The 18,740-nt window shown below is 44.6% G+C and overlaps 1 protein-coding gene across 3 annotated transcripts in view; it reads right to left on the reverse strand.

The window, feature by feature from the left end:
• The window catches only part of RANBP3 (RAN binding protein 3), a 46,389-nt gene extending 28,624 nt beyond the window's left edge, over positions 1-17,765 (reverse strand). The window contains exons 1-2 of one of the 3 annotated variants that reach the window (XM_027666563.1): positions 17,685-17,765; positions 5,648-5,703 (exon numbers count right to left, since the gene is read on the reverse strand). In XM_027666563.1, coding sequence (XP_027522364.1) covers positions 5,648-5,703; positions 17,685-17,706 — 78 coding nt within the window. In that variant the 5' untranslated portion in view covers positions 17,707-17,765. Of the gene's footprint in view, positions 1-5,647; positions 5,704-17,684 lie in introns of those variants that run through there. The other 2 variants (XM_027666561.1, XM_027666562.1) reach the window with 2 other exon arrangements.
• Positions 17,766-18,740: the final 975 nt, after the last annotated feature.

Consider the following 18,740-nt stretch of genomic DNA (forward strand, 5'->3'; position numbering starts at 1 on the left):
CTCGGCCAGATCAAACAAAATCTATTTTATTAAAACTAAAAATAATCCACTCAGACTAAATACATACAAGTCTATTCAGAGATTTGGCTTTCTCTGCATTGCAGAAAATAAGGAGAGACATGAAGGAATACTTAAAAGCTAAGATTCATACGATGCTACAACCTCTAAATATAGGCAAATAAAATGCATTTTCAATAAAGATTGGCATAAGCACACTTGGATCAGCTTCTCCTTCCATTTCTAAGTTGTGCTATTTGCAACTCCTTTCCTCATTTTCTCCACCCTGGCCTATCCAATGGCCTAAAAAGACTACTCTCAGCATATCTTTTCACACTTTTGACCTGCTCAGAGCCAAAGACCTCTGGCTGGTAGCCTCACCTGCCTCTGACATTATGAACCTCTCTCTATTCCTCCAAGTTTCACCTTGCACAACTGTCTCTCCAAATACATTCACGACCATTATTTGAAGAGCAGCAATGTACTCACAGTTATGAACTCCTAGGCATCAATTTTAACTCCTTAAGTATACTACTGACTTACAACCCAGTTCAATTAGGTGTCCCTAACAAAGTCCCTTGGCAGCTGTGCAAAGGATGCTGAGAGAGCCTGGCCAAGGGAATGCTTTGCCCCTCCATACACAAGTTACTTCATCCACAGTTCTCTGTCTGCCACCATCCTAAACCTACAGCATGAACATTTTCTAGTCATTGACCTCCTCAAACCACCAAAATCAAGCATTTCCAAATAATACCACATCAAACCAAGACTTCAACTAATCCCTACTTTACACATCATCTTAATTTATTTTTTTTTTAACTCGTGGTTTTGCTCTCCAGACTACCTGCAAATGCCATCTTTCTCATCACCTAAATCACTTTTACAACTCCACATCTACTTTTAAAACTTTTAAGACCGTGTTGAGAGCTAGAACAACTTAACAACATAAACCCTTATTCACTCCAGAACCTTTACCTTTAGCACCCCTGAAACTCTTTGCACCACTTCAGAATGGAACAAGGCCCAAGCATCATGTAACTTATCTTCCTTCAGAGTCATCCTTAAAAGCCCAGCACTATCAATTCACCTACAGAAAGCAGTACACTGACCAAAACCAGTCATAAAACAAGCTGTTCTTTTTCATATAAAGTGTTCTTTTCTCTGTTCTACCATTTTCCCAACCCAGGTTGGCAAAGGGAAGAGGACAAGGTGCAAGCTACACCACAGACAATGGCTTGTTTCCAAGCACAAAAACTTTTCAAATCACAGTTGCACATCTACCTTTTGATGTACTTGAGACTGGGGAGGTCATGATGATCCTAACACGATGAGAGTCAGTAATGACCAGAAGATCACCACAGCTCACACTTGCAGAACAAAGGGCATTATTACAAAAGCATTTTTGGACAAAGTGTTTCTTTACAACACTACTATGTTAAATTTTTTTGAGCTATTATACCTGCTTAAAAATGTGTAAATCCAAAAAACCAGAATGCTTTCACCTCAGAAATGCATGTTAAAAGTTAACTTCAGAAAATAACTTCAAGTTACCTATGGCCAGAAATTTGTCATGAAATGGTTTTAGGGCAAAGCTAAAATTAGTTTCAGAGAAGAAACACAAGTCAAACAAGTGTCTAACATTCATCACAGAATAAGCTGTATCCATCAGCTGAAATATTTAATTCAAAAAGTGCTAAGCAAAGCACAGCATAGCTCCTGAATAAGTTATTGGGATAGACAATGGAATAACAGAAATATTCTATGCCTAACACAGCGAGGTTCAGACTTTATGTTGTTTTCAGATCTTAGCAGTTTGAGTTCTCCTAAGCTGATGCAATTTTCCAGCCAGCATCAGCATTAGGAACTCTGCCTGTCAGAAATATGAACAGCAGTGCTAACACTCAGATATCTGTGACACTATCTCTATTTCACACATTGTGAAAAGTTCTCAGAGTGTTAAGGAGATACGAAAATCACGAAAATGGAGACTCACTCAAACGCAGAAACAGCCAACTTGACACCCACCATTAATTCATATCTATAATGAAAATGACAACAGAGAGACTAATCCTGTCTTTAACTGCAAGAGAAAACAACTCAAACCTCCTTACTGAACAAAAAATTTAGAGGCAGCATTATGAACACCATGCATTTTTTGTCCCCTCTAAATCAACATGACAAACTGCAAGTTCTAAAGTTCTATTAAAGTGCATAAACCCTTAGCTGGAAGGCAAGTTATAAAATTAGTTTCCAGACTAGTATGAACTTTGTCCTACAACTTGCTGAGTATTTTCCAACTTCTAATGGAGAAAGAGATAACAGAACCATAGAATCATTCCAGCTGGAAAACATCTCTAAGATCATCAAATCCAAGCATCAATCCAACACTGCCAAGGCCACGACTAACCATGTCCCCAAGTGCCACATCCACATGGCTTTTAAATCCCTCCAGGAATGGGAGGGCAGTCTGTGCCAGGGCTGTACAACCTTTGGGTGAAGAAATGTTTCCCAATATCCAAGCTAAACCACCCCGACACAACTAGAGATCATTTCCTCTGGTCCTGCCCCTTGTTCTCTGGGAGCAGAGCTGACCCTCCCCTGGCTCCACTCCTGGTGCTCCAGCCCCTTCCCCAGCTCTGCTCCCTTCTCTGGACACGCTCCAGCCCCTCAAAGTCTTTCTTGTCATGAGAGGCCAAAAACTGAAACCAGGTTTTGAGGTGGTGCCTCAGCAGTGCCCAGCACAGGGGCACAGTCACTGCCCTGGTCCTGCTGGACACACACTTGTTGGTACAAGCCAGGGGCCAGTGGCCTTCTTGGCCACCTGGGCACACCTGGGCTCATGTTCAGTCACTGCTGACCAGCACCCTCAGGTCCTTCTCTGTTGCACAGTTTTCCAGTGACTCTGCCCCAAACCTGGAGTGTTCCACCGGGTTGGTGTGACCCAAACATGTGATACCTTACAAGCACAAACTTAAGTAGAGATTTCTAGAAAAATAACTTTGTTTAACTTAACAGCAGACACTGTTAGTTTCAGAAAAGGCAGTAAGACCACTGAATTATATCGACCCAGCTGTAATACTGAGAGAGTCTGTAGACTCTGCAAAAAAATAACTCTGCTCAGGATGTCCTGGTTCACGTGGAAGAGCACCAGGTAAACATCTTAGCAACCATCACACTGAACACACACACACAACTGAACACACAGTGCAGTGCTTTTCCTCACCCCTGGTGTGCTGTCAGACTGCTGTGTCAGCACTGAAAAGCCTCCATGAACACTTTTGCTAACAGAAAAAAAAGTGACTTGACAGACTAAATTAAAATTGCAATTTACACAGAGAAATTATATATTCAAGAAGTGTGCTGTTTGACGATTATTTTGAAGTTGCTTTGGCATTTTCTTCAAAACACTGCTCTAGGAAAAAGTCCTTTGTTCAAAGAATTTCCTTGTTAACTTTAATAAGGATAGTCTGTTGTGGCAGGCAATGCACTTAAGCAGGCACCTTTTACAGAAATACTAATGGAGTTAACTGTTAATGGGAACATTTAGCTATTATGTCTTTCTGAAAATACAGTGAAAGGTCTCAACCAGTGTGTAACCTGAGGCACCTTTCCTTGATTAAGCTGATCAAAGGTGGTCTGAATGCTAGGTTCTGATATATACAGTATAGATTAAGTGGTTGTTACTTTTGGCTCACAGAACCATGTTCTAACTATACTACTATTGTATCTATACACCAAAAACCAGCTACTGGCACAAGCTTTATTTAATAAAACTGCAAGAAGCACAGCACTGATGCTTCTACCACTCTTTCCAGTATCAAATACACACAATAGAAGCTATTAAAATTATTAATCACTCTCCCTTCCCCTTTAAGAAAATCCTACATCTCCACACAATACACACTTTAACATAAGCATTTATGCCTGTTACTACTTTGAAAATTGGCAACTAACTGACAGATGCCAGACTCTTCCTGACCTGCTTCAAGGAACAAGCCTTATTCCCCAGCCAGTCTAGACCTTATTCCATGTCCAGAGTGACCATAGCTTGCCCCATTTACAGCACCACGACCACCTGGCATTTAAATTAATTTCTAACTCCTCTCTAAGCCCTGTAACCTTCAAGGTGCTTGGGAACCCCCAGGGTTGGACACACACAGACCCTTCACCCCACAGCTCTGGCTGTGCCTGGGCACAGGTTGTCCTGACCACAGCTACTGGCTCAGCACCACCACAGTGCTCAGAATTCTCAGCAGCTGGGAAGACAGAGATCTCTCTCTCCCTGGATCCTCTCTGCCAGTCCAAAAATAAGCCTTTAACTAATATATTTTTTTATAAATATTTTCTTGAGATCTATCAGAGTACAACAGATCTGTCTCACAGCTTGATGCAGAAGCTTGCACAGCCTAAGGCATGGACTGTGCAGGCCACTGGAGGTCTGCACTCTGTGCAGAACCCAAGGTACAACCTGAAGGAACTTGAGAGCACAAGAACTGTCAGCTTGGCATGTAAGGACCAGGCCAACAAAAAAGGACACAGGACCTGGGTTGCACACTGCTATGATCACTGTTTCCAGACTGACCATGAAGACACTGCCAGGTTAAAGGACACCTGGGGCCAACACTCACCATGATGCACCTCAGAAGGGACTTCAGCAACAGTCTGAGCAACAGTGGGTAATTGGAGCTGTTTCCTAAAAGTCAATGTGATCCAAATGGAGAGTGCAAACACCAGCACTCCCTTCACTCCAAAGCACATGCAAACAATCGCTGTAAAAAAATCTAACTGAAAGAACATCTCAAGAGTACTTGCTCTCAGGTAGATTTAATTTGATTAGCTAATATTAGGAGAGCAGATTTAAATCCTTCCCAAGCTGAGAAAAGATTTCAAGCTCTGATGATGAATATGCCTACTGAACCTGTGAGAAAGCTGAACTCTGGTACTTGTTCCAAACCAAAGAAAAGCTATCAACTGAAAAGTGGTTGAGCATTTCAATTCAAACATTTTCTGACTGCACAGATAACATAACAACCCAGTGATCCAACAGAAAGTGCATCGTGTGCACACAACTACACTTCTCTGGGTTCCCACCATCTTCAAGTGAAACAACAGCAACCTTGATTTTTCCTCCCCCCCAAATCTTAATAGCTTTTACTATTAACCAGGAAGAATTAAATACATCAGTACATCGAGATGAGGGAACAGGATTGCCATTCCCCAAGGTAACTAACACTTCACAGCTTGCTAACCAAAGATATGAGAGACATTTAAACGTGCTGAGGTGAAAAACAATAATCTAAACCAGTTTTCTTTGCTTTGTCTTAACACGATTATCAGATAAAGAAACTTTATAGATTTCTCATGCAACTCAGCTGTCAGTGTTCCTTTGCCACACGTTCAAGACACACCTTCACAGATACTTTTTCGCCCAGACTGGTCCATTTTCTGTCTGAGGAGCTACCTGTATTGTGCTACCATCACACATCTTCCCACTTTTAGCCTTTCAGTGCCTCCTTGCCCCATGCCCATTAACAATGTTAATGCTCTATTATCCATCTTCAACTTCACAACAATACAAAGGGCTGATCACCATGGAAGGAGTCAAGGCTAAGAACAAAACAAATAAAAAACCATATCAACATCTCCTTACCTTCTGTGCTTTATCCTTCTGAAATACAAAGACAGGTGGAGCAATGGCAGGTTTTTCTGTAAAAAGAGAAATCATTGGGGTTTTTTCCAACCACATTCACTAGTAACTAATATGAAAATGTTAAGTTCTGAGATGCCTTTACCAACAATGAAACCTTAAACCAGTTAAATCTCAGTTACACATATTGTTTCCACCAGTTCCTTGTAACATATAAGGAAAAAGGAGTGTTTTAAGGAGAACAACACAATCAACATCTGAAAACTGTTTGTCTTTCCCCTCCAGATGTCTTTCCAACTACTACTTGTACTGTACTTCAGTGCCTCAGGAGGAACAGACCCTTTGCTGCAGTAGTTCAGTAGCTGAACATGTTTTTCCTTCCCCATCATCCCACATGAATGAAAAGGGAGTTTGCTGTACACCTCCACACATCCCTTCCTTAAAGGTCACCTAACTGACTCTTGATTACACTTGTATTTCATTATCATTGAAAGGTTTAGAGAGGTCTTAAATCAACATTTGCAGGTCTAAAACCAGATATTCCACACATATTATTACAGAGGGACCAGTCTTTCCTGCATAATTTAAGGGCACATCTGCTTTCTACTTAAAGCTCTGAATCAAGTATTAGCAGGACACTATTTTCTAAACAAGCACATTGGCATTTAGTTTGCAAGAACAGAATTAATTTCTGGAATGAGTGTTATGTTTCCATTGTCCTTCATGATCTCACAACTACCTCAGTGTCCCTAAGAACAAAAGGATACACACACAGGGGGAGTGTGTGGGATAAAGCAGAGGGGAGCTTTCCCAGCAGTTTAACAAACTTGTGCATGAGTTGCATGTGCACACACACCATGCAGTCAGCAACCCTCCTGTTTTTAGGGCTAAAGATGAGCACAATACTGCAGTGAAACAATGGAATTTAGGGAGAGATGGATTTTGGTTGATTTCTTTGAAGAAGTTCTACTTTTGCAATTATCCAGTCTTAGAAACGAATCTAGACATTGAAGAAAATTAAAATTATTAGAGCTTTCAGAAATTGAAAGGTTACCATAAAAAAGGAATATAAAGCCATCAAGAAGAATTACCTTGCACCTAAAAATAGGACAGTATCATAAAATCCTCCATAAATAAGTTGCAGCATCAGTAAAACACTTGGATCAGCATATAAGGAAAAGGGGATGAGATTGTCCATTTGGGAACTGATAGTTGCTAGATCAGTTTGGCTGAAAAAGTGAAATTTTAGCTGATATACACCTAGAATTATGAAAATTATTACAAGAAGTGTGCATTTATTTGTGAGGGTGGAAGAGCATCTTTCTACTCTTCTGTGGATCTAAGTCAGAGGGATAGTCACCAAAAACACTGCAAGACTGATCTTGCAAGACTGGCATAACCTGTTCTACAAAAGGTAGAACTGATCAAGAAATTAGGTTCCTTACTACATAATTTTGCTCTTTTTCCCCTTTAAGTTCTTCTCTCCATCAAGTACTGCTGAATCTTGAAAATGCTTATTAATAAAAGCAACGCAGACAATCCATCTCAAAAGCAATAAACAATCTACCAACTAATGAAGGTCATCAACAGACCCTTAACTTCAATACCTGTCCCAAAAACCAGGCTGTGTCCAAACAAACCAGGAATCACTTCTGATCCCCTTGACCTCAGGATAACCTGCTTGGGGGAGGCTCCACCCAGGCAAGGGCTGAGCTTTTAACCCTTGACTTCACAGTTTCACTCATTTCTTTATACCCTGTGCTAATGTTTAGTCCTCATTAGTGCTGTGGCTGCAGCTTTGCCCTCTGCCAAACCAGAGATCTGCCAGAATGTGGCACCTGATTGTGTCATGCACACCTTACAAGAGACTCCTGCACCAAATTCCATTGATACCAAGGAGAAGTGGACAAAAAAAATCTACTTATCTGTCTAATGTTTAATAATGGATTGAAGTACTGAGAGAGAAGAAAGCAAACAATAAGAAAACCAGATCCAACAACAATGCAAGGAGCAGAGGAAACGTGGGACAGCTGGCAAAAGACTGCAAGTTGATGCAAAGAACACAAAAAAATAGGAGATGGGAGTCTGGTGATTGAAAACTGAGAGCTCAGGAAAAAAGAAGAGGGATGTCAGGAACAGCAGAAAGCTCACAGAAAAAATAATTAGGTGCAAAGCCAAAGAATAAAACAGAGTGAAAAACACCAAATATTTGAGGTTGTGTCCAGCTACAACAAATGAGACTGGAAAAAACATCTAGTAAAGCAAACTATGGGCAGGCATGTTAGTCAAGCTGGAAAAGGGAATGCTTGTGCAACGTTTGAGAGTCTCTGTCCACTGAAGGAACAATCCTCCAGCACCCAAGCTCCAGGAATCTCACTATCACTCCTGCTGACTGTGAGCCCAACCAACAGGATGGCATCCATTGGGAATGGACAGCAGGCACTCACAGCTATCAACTACACCAGAGCTTACTCAGGCACTTATTTCAACTTGTTCCCTACGTCACTGAAGTCTACAAGAAGATCACAACACTGGAAACATTTCCCTAATTCCAGCTCAAGGCAAGATTGTCTAATCTGACCACCTTCATTAAACACAGCATATTTTTCTGAGCCTTATTTAAGTTTTGGGGAAACATTTTCATTGAAGGCATTAAAAGCCAAGTATTATTGCCCTGAATTATCCATTACCTCACCCGGTAAAAAACCACTAGTGCCAAATTTCCCATTCAAATGTCCTGCTTCAGCTTTTGGTTCTTGATTCCTAGTTACATTTTTTTAAATGCATTTATGTAGAGCTCTCTAGGACTCAATGTTTTTCCTACAAAAGGACCCACGTGTTCCCCTGTCGACTGAAGAGAGGTTTTATTTCTGTAGATCAGAAATGCAGATGTTTGATAGTTCTTCAGTTTTTCCCCTCAAGTGCCACTCCAAAACACAAAGAGAATTGTTGTTTGTGCTAGCCAACCTCAGGGGCAGACAGTCACATTTTCTTTCAGTGTGCTTCCGTTCCCTCAAGTTGTCTGAAGGATGAGCTACAGTAAAAACAGATCTGCCAGGTCCACAAAACTCTCATCAACTTAAAATCAAGCATGACAAAGGAAGGAAAAAACCCCCAACCTTCAAACTTCAGGTATAATACACGTAAGAGAGCATGAGATCTTCTCCTTCACCCAAGAGATGAACAGTAAGAACACAGAGGAACTGTGTTCTTAAAAACTGAGGAACAGATTTCGTTTTTCTCCAGACAAGCAGACAGAGAGATGGCAAAACAAGGATCTGGGGAAAAAAATGTCAATTTTCTAACCAAGTCAGTCTCAGTAAAGGTGTTCTGAGAAAGTCCAAGCATGTAAGAAGGAAAGCAAACCTTCAGTAATTAATGTCAGGGGTGGTACATCTCCAATCTGAAGATCTGGAACTCATACAAACCTGAATGGTGGTAGGCTGTCAAATCAGCCTGAAAACCAACTGAATCCACAGAACTCCTTCCTGCTGTTTATTCCCAAGTTACAGACATTTCACCCTGCTTGAATAACTACAAAAACCTCGAGAGCTGGTTTTCACGGGCTAAATGTCTTTAACATATTTTACTGTCAAGTCATTAGCTATCAATAAATGCCCTATGTGCTGTCAGAAAAACATGTGTACTATTAAACCTTCTCAGCTTCCTTCACAAGCCTTTGAAACCAAAAATGCAGAAACAGAAAATACCACCTCAGTGGCTCAGGTAGAGATATCATCAACTCATATACACTATTTAAGGTGAGATTTTTAACTTAGATATGTGAGCATTAGTAGCTGTAACAAACTCTCCCATATCAACCCTATTTCCCACAGCTGGCCAAACCCCCATTCATATCAACACAACCACAGCAGCAGCTGCACCTCCAGCAGCTGTGAGATGTTAGATTTTTTCAGTAGTGGGTCACTCCACGATGCAGGGAAGGTCTAAGGGATCAAGGGCAACAAGAAAAGCTTCTGTAGGTACACTGGTGATAAGAGAAAGGCTAAGGAAAATGTGGGCCCTCTCTGGCAGGAAATAGGAGACCTGGTTACTGGGGATATGGAGAAGGTTGAGGTACTCAATGATGTTTTTGACTCAGTCTTCACCAATGAGTGCTCCAGACACACTGCCTGAGTTACAGAAGGCAAAGGCAGGGACTGGCAGATTGAAGCAGAACAGGTTTGAGACCATCCAAGGAACCTGAAGGTGCACAAGACCATGGAACCTGATGACATGCATCCATGGGTCCTGAGGGAACTGGCAGAAGAAGTGGCTGAGCCAATCCTCATTCACCGAGATGTCATGGCCATCTGGTAAAATTCCATATAAAAGGGGAAAAATAACCTCCCTTTTTGAAAAGGGGAAAAAAGGAAGACCCAGGGAACTATAGGCCAGTCAGCCTCACCTCTGTGCCTGGCAAGATCGTGGAGCAGATCCTCCTGGAAACTGTGCTGAGGCACATGGAAAATAAGGAGGTGATTGGTGACATGGCTTCACTTCCAGCAAACCACGCCTGACAAATTTGGTGGCCTTCTGTGACTGGGTGATAGTGTTGGTGGATGAGGGAAGAGTGACTGACATCATCTACCTGGACTTGTGCACAACATTTGACAGGAGATCCTTGTCTCTAAACTGGAGTTTGACAGAGGGAACACTCCCTGGCTAAGGAATTGGCTGGCTGGCACACTCAGAGTGGGGGTCAACAGCTCAATGTCCAAGTGGAGACCAAGTTTGGGACCAGCACTGTTTAACATCTTTGTCAGTGACATGGTCAGTGGGATCGAGGGGAGCCACAAGAAGTTTGCCAGTGACACCAAGCTGTGCAGTGCAGTTGATGCACGGGAGGGAAGGGATGGGGCACCCAGAGGGACCAGGACAAGCTGGACAGGTGGGCCCCTGCAAACCTTGCAGAATTCTACAAGGCCAAGTGCAACTCCTGTACCTGGGTCAGGGCAATCCCAAGCACAAACACAGGCTGAAGAGGGAATGGACTGAGAGCAGCCCTGAGAAGGACTTGGGCATCCTGGTGGATGAGAAGCTCAATATCACCTGGCCACGGGCACTCCCAGCCCAGAAAGCCCCCGTGTCCTGGGCTCATCCCCACAGGGTGGGGCAGCAGGTGAGGGGGGGATTCTGACCCCCTGACCCACTCAGGTGAGACCCCACCTGGAATCCTGCATCCAGCTCTGGGGCCAAACATCAGGAGGATGTGGAGCTGCTGGAGCAAGTCCAGAGGAGGCCACAGAGATGGTCCAAGGGCTGGAGCCCCTCTGCTCTGGAGCCAGGCTGGGAGAGCTGGGGGGGTTCACCTGGGGAAGAGAAGGCTCCAAGGAGATTTGAGAGCCCCTTCCAGGGCCTAAAGGGACTCCAGGAGAGCTGGAGAGGGACTTGGGACAAGGGGGAATAGCTTCAAACTGACAGAGGGCAAATCTAGATTAGATATTAGGAAGAAATTCTTGATTGTGAGGGTGGTGTGGCACTGGCACAGTTTGCTTCATGGAGCTGTGGACACTCCATCCCTGGCAACAGTCAAGGCCAGACTGGATAGGACTTGGAGCACCCTGATCTAGTGGAAGGTATCCCTGCACACTGTGGGGGTGTTGGAACTCTTCAAAGGTCTCTTCCAACCCAGAACATTCTAAGATTCTATGAAAAACAGGAAGAAACACCTGCAGGAGTGTGTTTCTCTGCAGAGTTCTCAGGCTCACAGAGTAAATCCCATGGCAAAGCAGTGACAAAGGCCAAGAAAGCAGTCATCTCCCTCACCAGAGATCATTGTCTCTCCTTATGCCACCATAAGGGCACAGGATAATTCAGACTGGAGGTCTCTAGTCCAGCCTCCTGCTTGTCAGTTCTGACATGAAGTCAGGCCAGGTTAATCAGGTTATCCAGCCTGGTCTTAAAATCCAAGGATGGAGGCTAAGCAGCCTCCCAGGGTAATCTCTTCTACTGCTTGACTGCCCTTATGGCAGGGAAAAAACCCACCCCCACCACAGAAACTCAACCTTTCCCTATTTCCAGCCTAAACATCTCATTCCACCTCTCACCTTTTGTCTCTTGTCCTTCCAACACACCCCACTCCAGTGAGCCTGGGTCTGTCTCTCTAATAACCTTCTCACAGACCCTGATAAGCTCCAAAAGTGCCTCTCTGAAGCCTTCTTTTCTCTAGGCTGAACAAACCCAGTTCCTTCAGCCTCTCCTCCAACCACCAGGTCACCAAACATCTTGGTGACTCACATCAATCTTTAAATTTTAGAAGGAACCCAGGCCCCACATCACGGAAACAACTTTCAACACCTCACCAGATCTGCTGTAGCCAGGTTATTGAGAGGAGAATTTATTTCTAGAGCTAAGAACTACAATGTTTCAAACACCTTCTTTTTAAATTTACTCCAAATTACAGTGAGAAATGCAATAGTGCCTGATTACATGGAAAACTACATGAGAGGCAGAAAAAAAACAACAAAGCACTGAGGAACTTCCTGGCAAGTAAGCCCTTGCCTGGATCTCAGAAGCACTCTTCAACAACAGAAGCATATAAATTGAAAGTTGCTGCTCAACTTTAACTCATTATAATGAGAGAAAAAGTGTACCACCCCTGTGAACAATGAATGAGTGATAAAGAGGAGAAAAGCAATTAGGGTGTTAACTGAGTGAATTTACTCAGAGTGGTAATTTCTCACCTGTTAAGCCTGATCAGGTTTATCTGAGAGACAAGAAAAAAATGTAAGTTCAAAGTTAGGTTTAATTATGCTTATTGGAGCAGTGCAGCCCACTGAAGTGTTCTTGGGGTCTTTTTCACCTTAATTATTTTATTTGCATCATGAAGAGCAGAATAATCACGAAAAATGCAACATATTAAGAGACACGGGCAATTTGCAGGACTATAAAATTCTAAAGGTGTTGATAACAACACAAGATTCTCTTTCAACAGCCACAAACAGACTGAAAGCAAAGACCAGGATGCCACTCCAAGAGCTGATCTGCAAAAAAGACCCCCACAAGCAAAGTCCAGCCACACTTCATGTCAGAAAGAACAAGGAACGTGACTGGATCATTTATGGCCACACTACACAAGTGATGTCGTGGTGAACAGAAATGACACTGGGAAAAGAGAAACTTCTGCCTCATTTTTAAAACTTTGATAAGTTGCTGTTTATGAAATAAAACATCAGGTGTTCTCGTTCATGTTCAAACTCCTTTTTTTTTTGTCTCCCATGGTATGAGTTAGCAGGTTATTTCCACAGCTGGCTGGGAAGGTAGAATACCCCTAATAGTTAAGATTAAATGAAATTTTCCTACATCACATTCAAAGCACAAATCTTAAGTGTTTGCAGAGCATGTGTTATTTCATTTTCCAAGCCCCTGTGGCATTAACAGAAATAAGTTACCCTCTGCAAAATTAGGTAATTTTACAATTTTAGATCAGAACTTCACATAAAGCAAATGTCACAAGTCCAAAATGGAAAAAAAGTAGCTTATTTTCATGTGACAGAAAGAAGAAAACCCCGAGGGAGCCCAAACACTTTGCAATGTAGGTAAAATATTTATAAAGAACTCCCAAAAAGCATTAACAGAAATTATTGAAGCATTTAGATAGCTCTATATTGTAAATGAAACAGTTCTTCATGGTGTTTGGGTGTGAATTATTAGGACATGTCTGTCAGCCTAACTTTCCACCCACTAATCTATCTGAAGTCACCATGGGGAAAAAAAAAGGGTCTTGTTTCTAAAGAGAGTAGTGAGTGCTGCCTTTCCCCTCAAAGCAACAACACACCTTCCTTTCTCCAAAAGCATCACACAAGTGTGGCAAAGGAATGACACTGATTACTCTGCTTCAGTTCACACACCTTCTGTACACTTCATACAGTCACAGAATATGCTGAGCTGAAGGGAACCCATCAGGATCATCCAGTCCAACTCCTGGTGCTGGGCAGGACACCCCAACAACCCCCCCACGTGACTGAGAGAACTGTCCAAATGCTTCTTGAACTCTGACAGCCCTGGTGCTGTGACCACTGCTCTGGGGAGCCTGTTCAGTGCCCAGCCACCCTCCGGGTGAAAACCTTCTCCTGATATCCAACCTAAACCTCCTCCAACTCAGCTCCAGCCACTTCCTCAAGTCCTGTCACTGGTCATGACAATGAACAGATTCATATTTGGCCCTTTGCTGCCCCTCGGGGGGTCAGATGTTGAAGGACACAATGAGATCTCCCCTCAATCTCATCTTCTCCAGGCTGAACAAACCAAGTGACCTCAGCAACTCCTGACAGGGCTTCCCCTCCTGACCCTTCACCCTTGTAGCTCTCCTTTGGATGCTCTCTAATAACTTAATGTCTTTTTTATATTGAGATACCCAAAACTGACCCCAGGACTCCAAATGTGCCCTGCCACACCAGTGCAGAGCAGGGTGGGACAGTCCCCTCCCTCGCCCAGCCAGTGGTGCTGGGCCTGATGCCCCCCAGGACATGGTTGGCCCTCCTGGCTACCAGGGCACTGCTGACTCATGGCCAACTGGCCATCAACCAGGACCCCCAGGCCCCTTTCCACAGCACTGGTCCCCAGCCTCTAATTTGATTTAAGGCAGTTACATACAGTAAACCTGTTATGATCATAAACTGTAAGTTTAATGATCTCATAAAGTGAAGCAAAGTTGCAGGCACCTCCTGAAAGGGAAATGTGAAAACATCCATCAAACTTTAGCCCTGAGAAAAAGATGTATCACCTTTCAGCTATTGAGAAGATAAAGCAATTCATTCCCCATACAAGGGAATCCTGTTGGCTACAGTGCAGCTTCAGCAGCAAGTTATAGACAAAAAAATTACTACTTGTGTATTAGCAGCAAGTTAATGAGAAAAGCATTCAGGTTCACACAAATTTATAGGGCTGACATGAAGCTGCTGGTTCTCTGTGATACTCCACTGCCACCTGTGTGAAGTGTCAGTTTTAAGACATGATCCAGCTAGAACACCAAAGACTTCAGAGAAAGTTTCTAAGAGCATTCAGCAACCACTTCATACAGCAGTAAAAGCAATAATTGTGCCTACCATTCCAAAATCCTGGTTTTCAATAATTAACCTCACAATGACAGTCCCCAAAACCTTTATCACAATGTCACTAAATCTTTGCAACGAAGTCGATCAAACTTCACACAGCTGGGGAGAAGTTACTCTCTCCTCCTCTTCATTAGCTCCACACTTATCAGCTGATCTCCTCTCATCATGAGGGGCAAGACCAAGACCAGGATCTGTTCCTATGAAACTTCACAGTACAAACTTCTTTGGAAAGTGGCACTAGGATCCTTCACCCCCCTTCTCTGCAGTAGAGGACCCCCTTAATCCAACAACCTTCTTCTGTCAAGATACAGCTGGCCATCACTCCACTACAAAGAGGTAGGGAACAGTTTCACCAGCTCACTAGAGAAAAAGGAAAGACAAGTGAATGGAAAAAATTCAAGGAACAATTAGAATGAAAAAAATAAAGCTGTTATGAGCATATTAGAGGAACTGCTTGTAGCTCTGAAGAAAGTTATCACAGAAAGACCATCCATTAAAACAGTTTGAAGTCATAAAGGACATTAGTAGAATGATTACTGGGAAGGCAGTACTGACATTCAATAGTTTAAGAGAGGTATCAACTTAGAAGGTAAAGATAACTAATATACTGTTGAAAACAGAAAAACCAATTAACGAATTGAAACAAAGGGGTGTCATGGTAAAAGAAACAGGTAAAAAAAGCTTTGCATTAGTAAAATGAGAGGAGGCAGACAGCACAAAACCCAGAACTTTTCAAGGGCAGAAGGTTTGCTGCAGTAATCAAATGGGTAAGACATGAGAACAGACAAGAAAAGCTATTGTTCAAACACACTACACAGTCTGAAGGAATGGCTGAAACCTCATTCTAGGTATTCATGTCTACTGTGTCAAAGAATAATTAGCTTCACACCTCACAGTGAAGTGTGATTGAGACAGCTCTGTTGTACAGATCAATCAGGATTAAGGAACATTAAGAGCTTTGCTGTAACAACACTTGGTTTGTGAATATGAACATTTAGCTATCAAATACTTCAGACACGAGAAGACCAATACGAAGCACAAAGTCAAAGAATATTTTAGCAAAATATTTTGCTATCAGCAGCAAAATGTTTACTTCATGCATTCAAATGAAAATACCTACATTCACCTACAACAATGGAAAAATAAAACAAATTGAAGTGTTTAAGAATGACAAGAAAACAGCCACCTGAGAAGACCCTGACCATGACAGACTGTAAACAAGGCAAGTAGAAAGACAACAGAATTCACCAAGTTTCAGCAGAAAGATGCCAATTCCAGAAAATGCATGTATTTCCACTGTTACACAAAGAACATATGCCTCAAAAATGGAACTGGAGGAAAGAAAACTAATAACAGCCAATGATACTAGAAGAGCAGGAGACAACAGTTCCAAAGCCAGCTCATCTCGCTTAAATGTTACAATCTTTTGTAGCACATTCTTATTGCAAGAAGAAACAGAACAAAAAGGACCAAGACGACAACTGGGGAAGGAGATGCAAATATAAACTGAAAGGATTAGAAGGTGAGGGAAGTCACTGGAGGCAGAAAAGGGTCTGAAGAGAAAAAGATCAGATGAAAAAGTAAGGGTGGGATCACACTCCCCCCCCACCATCCCAGACAAGACCCTGCAGAAACAGAGGTAGGGGTAGAAATATGTAAGTTGGCATCAAAAGATGCAATAAGTACTGGTAACTAACTTGGAATTCACTGGTGAACCTAATGTTCCCCAGCAGAATGGGGAGGCAAAGTGAAGGGCTTCTACGACATAAGATAACTATTCCCAAGCTTCTAGCTCTAAAAGAACATAATAACCCATCAAAATTTATTATAAGGTCATTATAATGACACTGTGTAAATACTGTCATTAAGTTTCTCACAAATAGTCATCACATATTTGACTACTTCCATTCTTGAGACCACTTATCATCCCTCCTTGGGCACTGACAGCTCATCTTGAGTCTGGAAGCCAACAGCCCAACACATGCTGCACCACAGGATTTGTCAAATAACTTAAATGCAGTTGTATTGTCAGCTGCTTGTAGGCCTCAACTTCAAAGGCTGCACCTACCACAGATATTTCCTTCCTGTTGTTTAATATTAATATCAGAGCCATAACTGCCACTGATGCACAGTTCAAATGTAAGAAACAGTCTTGAAAAAGGGGCCTTGCACCGCTTCATTCACTCCCTTGAGGCATTTCTTCCCCTCTTCCATTACCTGAGAAGAACGAGAAACAGAGACAGCCAGGGCAAACTGGCTTTTGCAGAAACACTGAGGGACATTTGCCATTCCCAAAGGCAAACTACAGATCCCCACTGACAGTTAAAACATCACTGTACACACCTTGGGGCAGAACACCCAAATCCCGCAGTAGTGCAGCCCAGGTTCTCCTAATCCTCTTCAGAAAAAAAAGTCAAACCACTTCACTAACAGATTTTTGAGGTTTTCAGCTCAAAAACACAATACATCTATTATCATACCTCACCTCGTTTTATATAACCGGTTCTATTATTCTCTCAGCTAGAGAAAGGATTAACTCGGGTGTAAGCGAAGGAAAGATTTACAGCGGTGCGAAAGTTGTGGACAATGACTCCTAAAAGCACCTGGACAAGGCGGGGCCCAAAGCGGCTCCGAGCCCCCCCCCGGGGCCCGTGCCCGGCACCGGGCCCGCCGTCCGCGCCCCGGGAGCACCGTCCCGTCCCCCCGCGGGGGCCACCGCCCAGCGGGAGGCACCTGCGGGCGCAGCCCCGGCCCGGCCCCCGCCCCGCGGACAGCGCGGCGGCCCAGCCGGGCGCTCCCTTTGTCCGGCCGCTCGTCCCGCGGGGGTCGAGGCGGCCGCGGGGAGAGGGCCCTCCCGAGGGCGGGCCCGTGCCCGAGCGCGCCGCTAAGCGCGGACGGCAGGGCCGAGGGGGGCCAGGGCTGAGCGCGGGGCCGGAGAGGTCGGCGCGGGCCGGGGAGCGGCGGCCGCAGCTCCCGCCTACCTTCGTTCGCCAGGTCCGCCATTTTACTGCCTCGGCCGCGCCCACAATGCACCGCGCGGCCGGACGGCGCCGCGCACCGCGGGCCCCGCGCGCCGCGCACGCGCCGATGGACGGCGGCTCCGGGGAGGCACCGCGCGTGCGCGGGAGGGGGGCGGGTCTGGCCCGGCCGCATCCGGTCCCCTCACGGTCCGTCCCGCTCCCCTCACGGTCCGTCCCGGTCCCCTCACGGTCCGTCCCGCTCCCCGCGGCCTCTCTCGGGCAGTCCAGTCGCCGTCCCCGTGTGTCGAACCGTTACGGGGCCCCCGCGGGCCCGATCGCTGCCCTCGGGTCTCCGTGCCTCTTCTCCTCCCCCTCCGTGGCCGCAGGGCCCAGGCGAGCGGGCCGTGAGCTGAACGGTTCCCGGTGCCACGTCCGGCGGTCGCGGTGCCGCAGCCGGGCCGGGCTCACGGGGCGACCATCCCCGTGCAGCGGCTGCTCTGGGACGCTGCCGGCCTGAACATTGACTCATGGATTATCCTGAGCTGGAAGGGACCCACAAGGATTATCAGTCCAACCCCTGTCCCTGCCCAGGACACCCCAACAATCCCACCCTGTCCCTGAGAGCGTTGTCCAAACGCTCCTGGAGCTCTGGCAGCCTTGGGGCCGTGCCCCCTGCCCTGGGGAGCCTGGGCAGTGCCTGACCATCCCCTGGGGGAAGAACCTTTTCTTGAGATCCAGCCTAAACCTGCCCTGACACAGCTTCATGCCATTCCCTCAGGTCCTGGACCATACCCTTCTGAGCCTTTTCTCCAGACTAAAGACTCAAACCCTCAGTTATGGGAGGCAGCTCCTCCATCCCACACATCAGTATTTGCCATTCTCTGTGACTTCCAGCTCTACAGAACAGTGCACACTGCTCGAAATGTGGGTGCACCAGGGCTTTATATTGCCCAGAGTGACAGTAGAGAGAGTCTGGCTGATGTTACTGAACAATCACATTCCATCATCTTTAAATGGAGATCAGTGAAGGCCACATCTGCATTCAAGGGGGCACTTTAAGCAGCAAAAGACTTTTTA

The sequence above is a fragment of the Corapipo altera genome, unplaced genomic scaffold (assembly GCF_003945725.1).
Source record: "Corapipo altera isolate COAL_440 unplaced genomic scaffold, ASM394572v1 193, whole genome shotgun sequence".
Lineage (NCBI taxonomy): Eukaryota > Metazoa > Chordata > Aves > Passeriformes > Pipridae > Corapipo > Corapipo altera.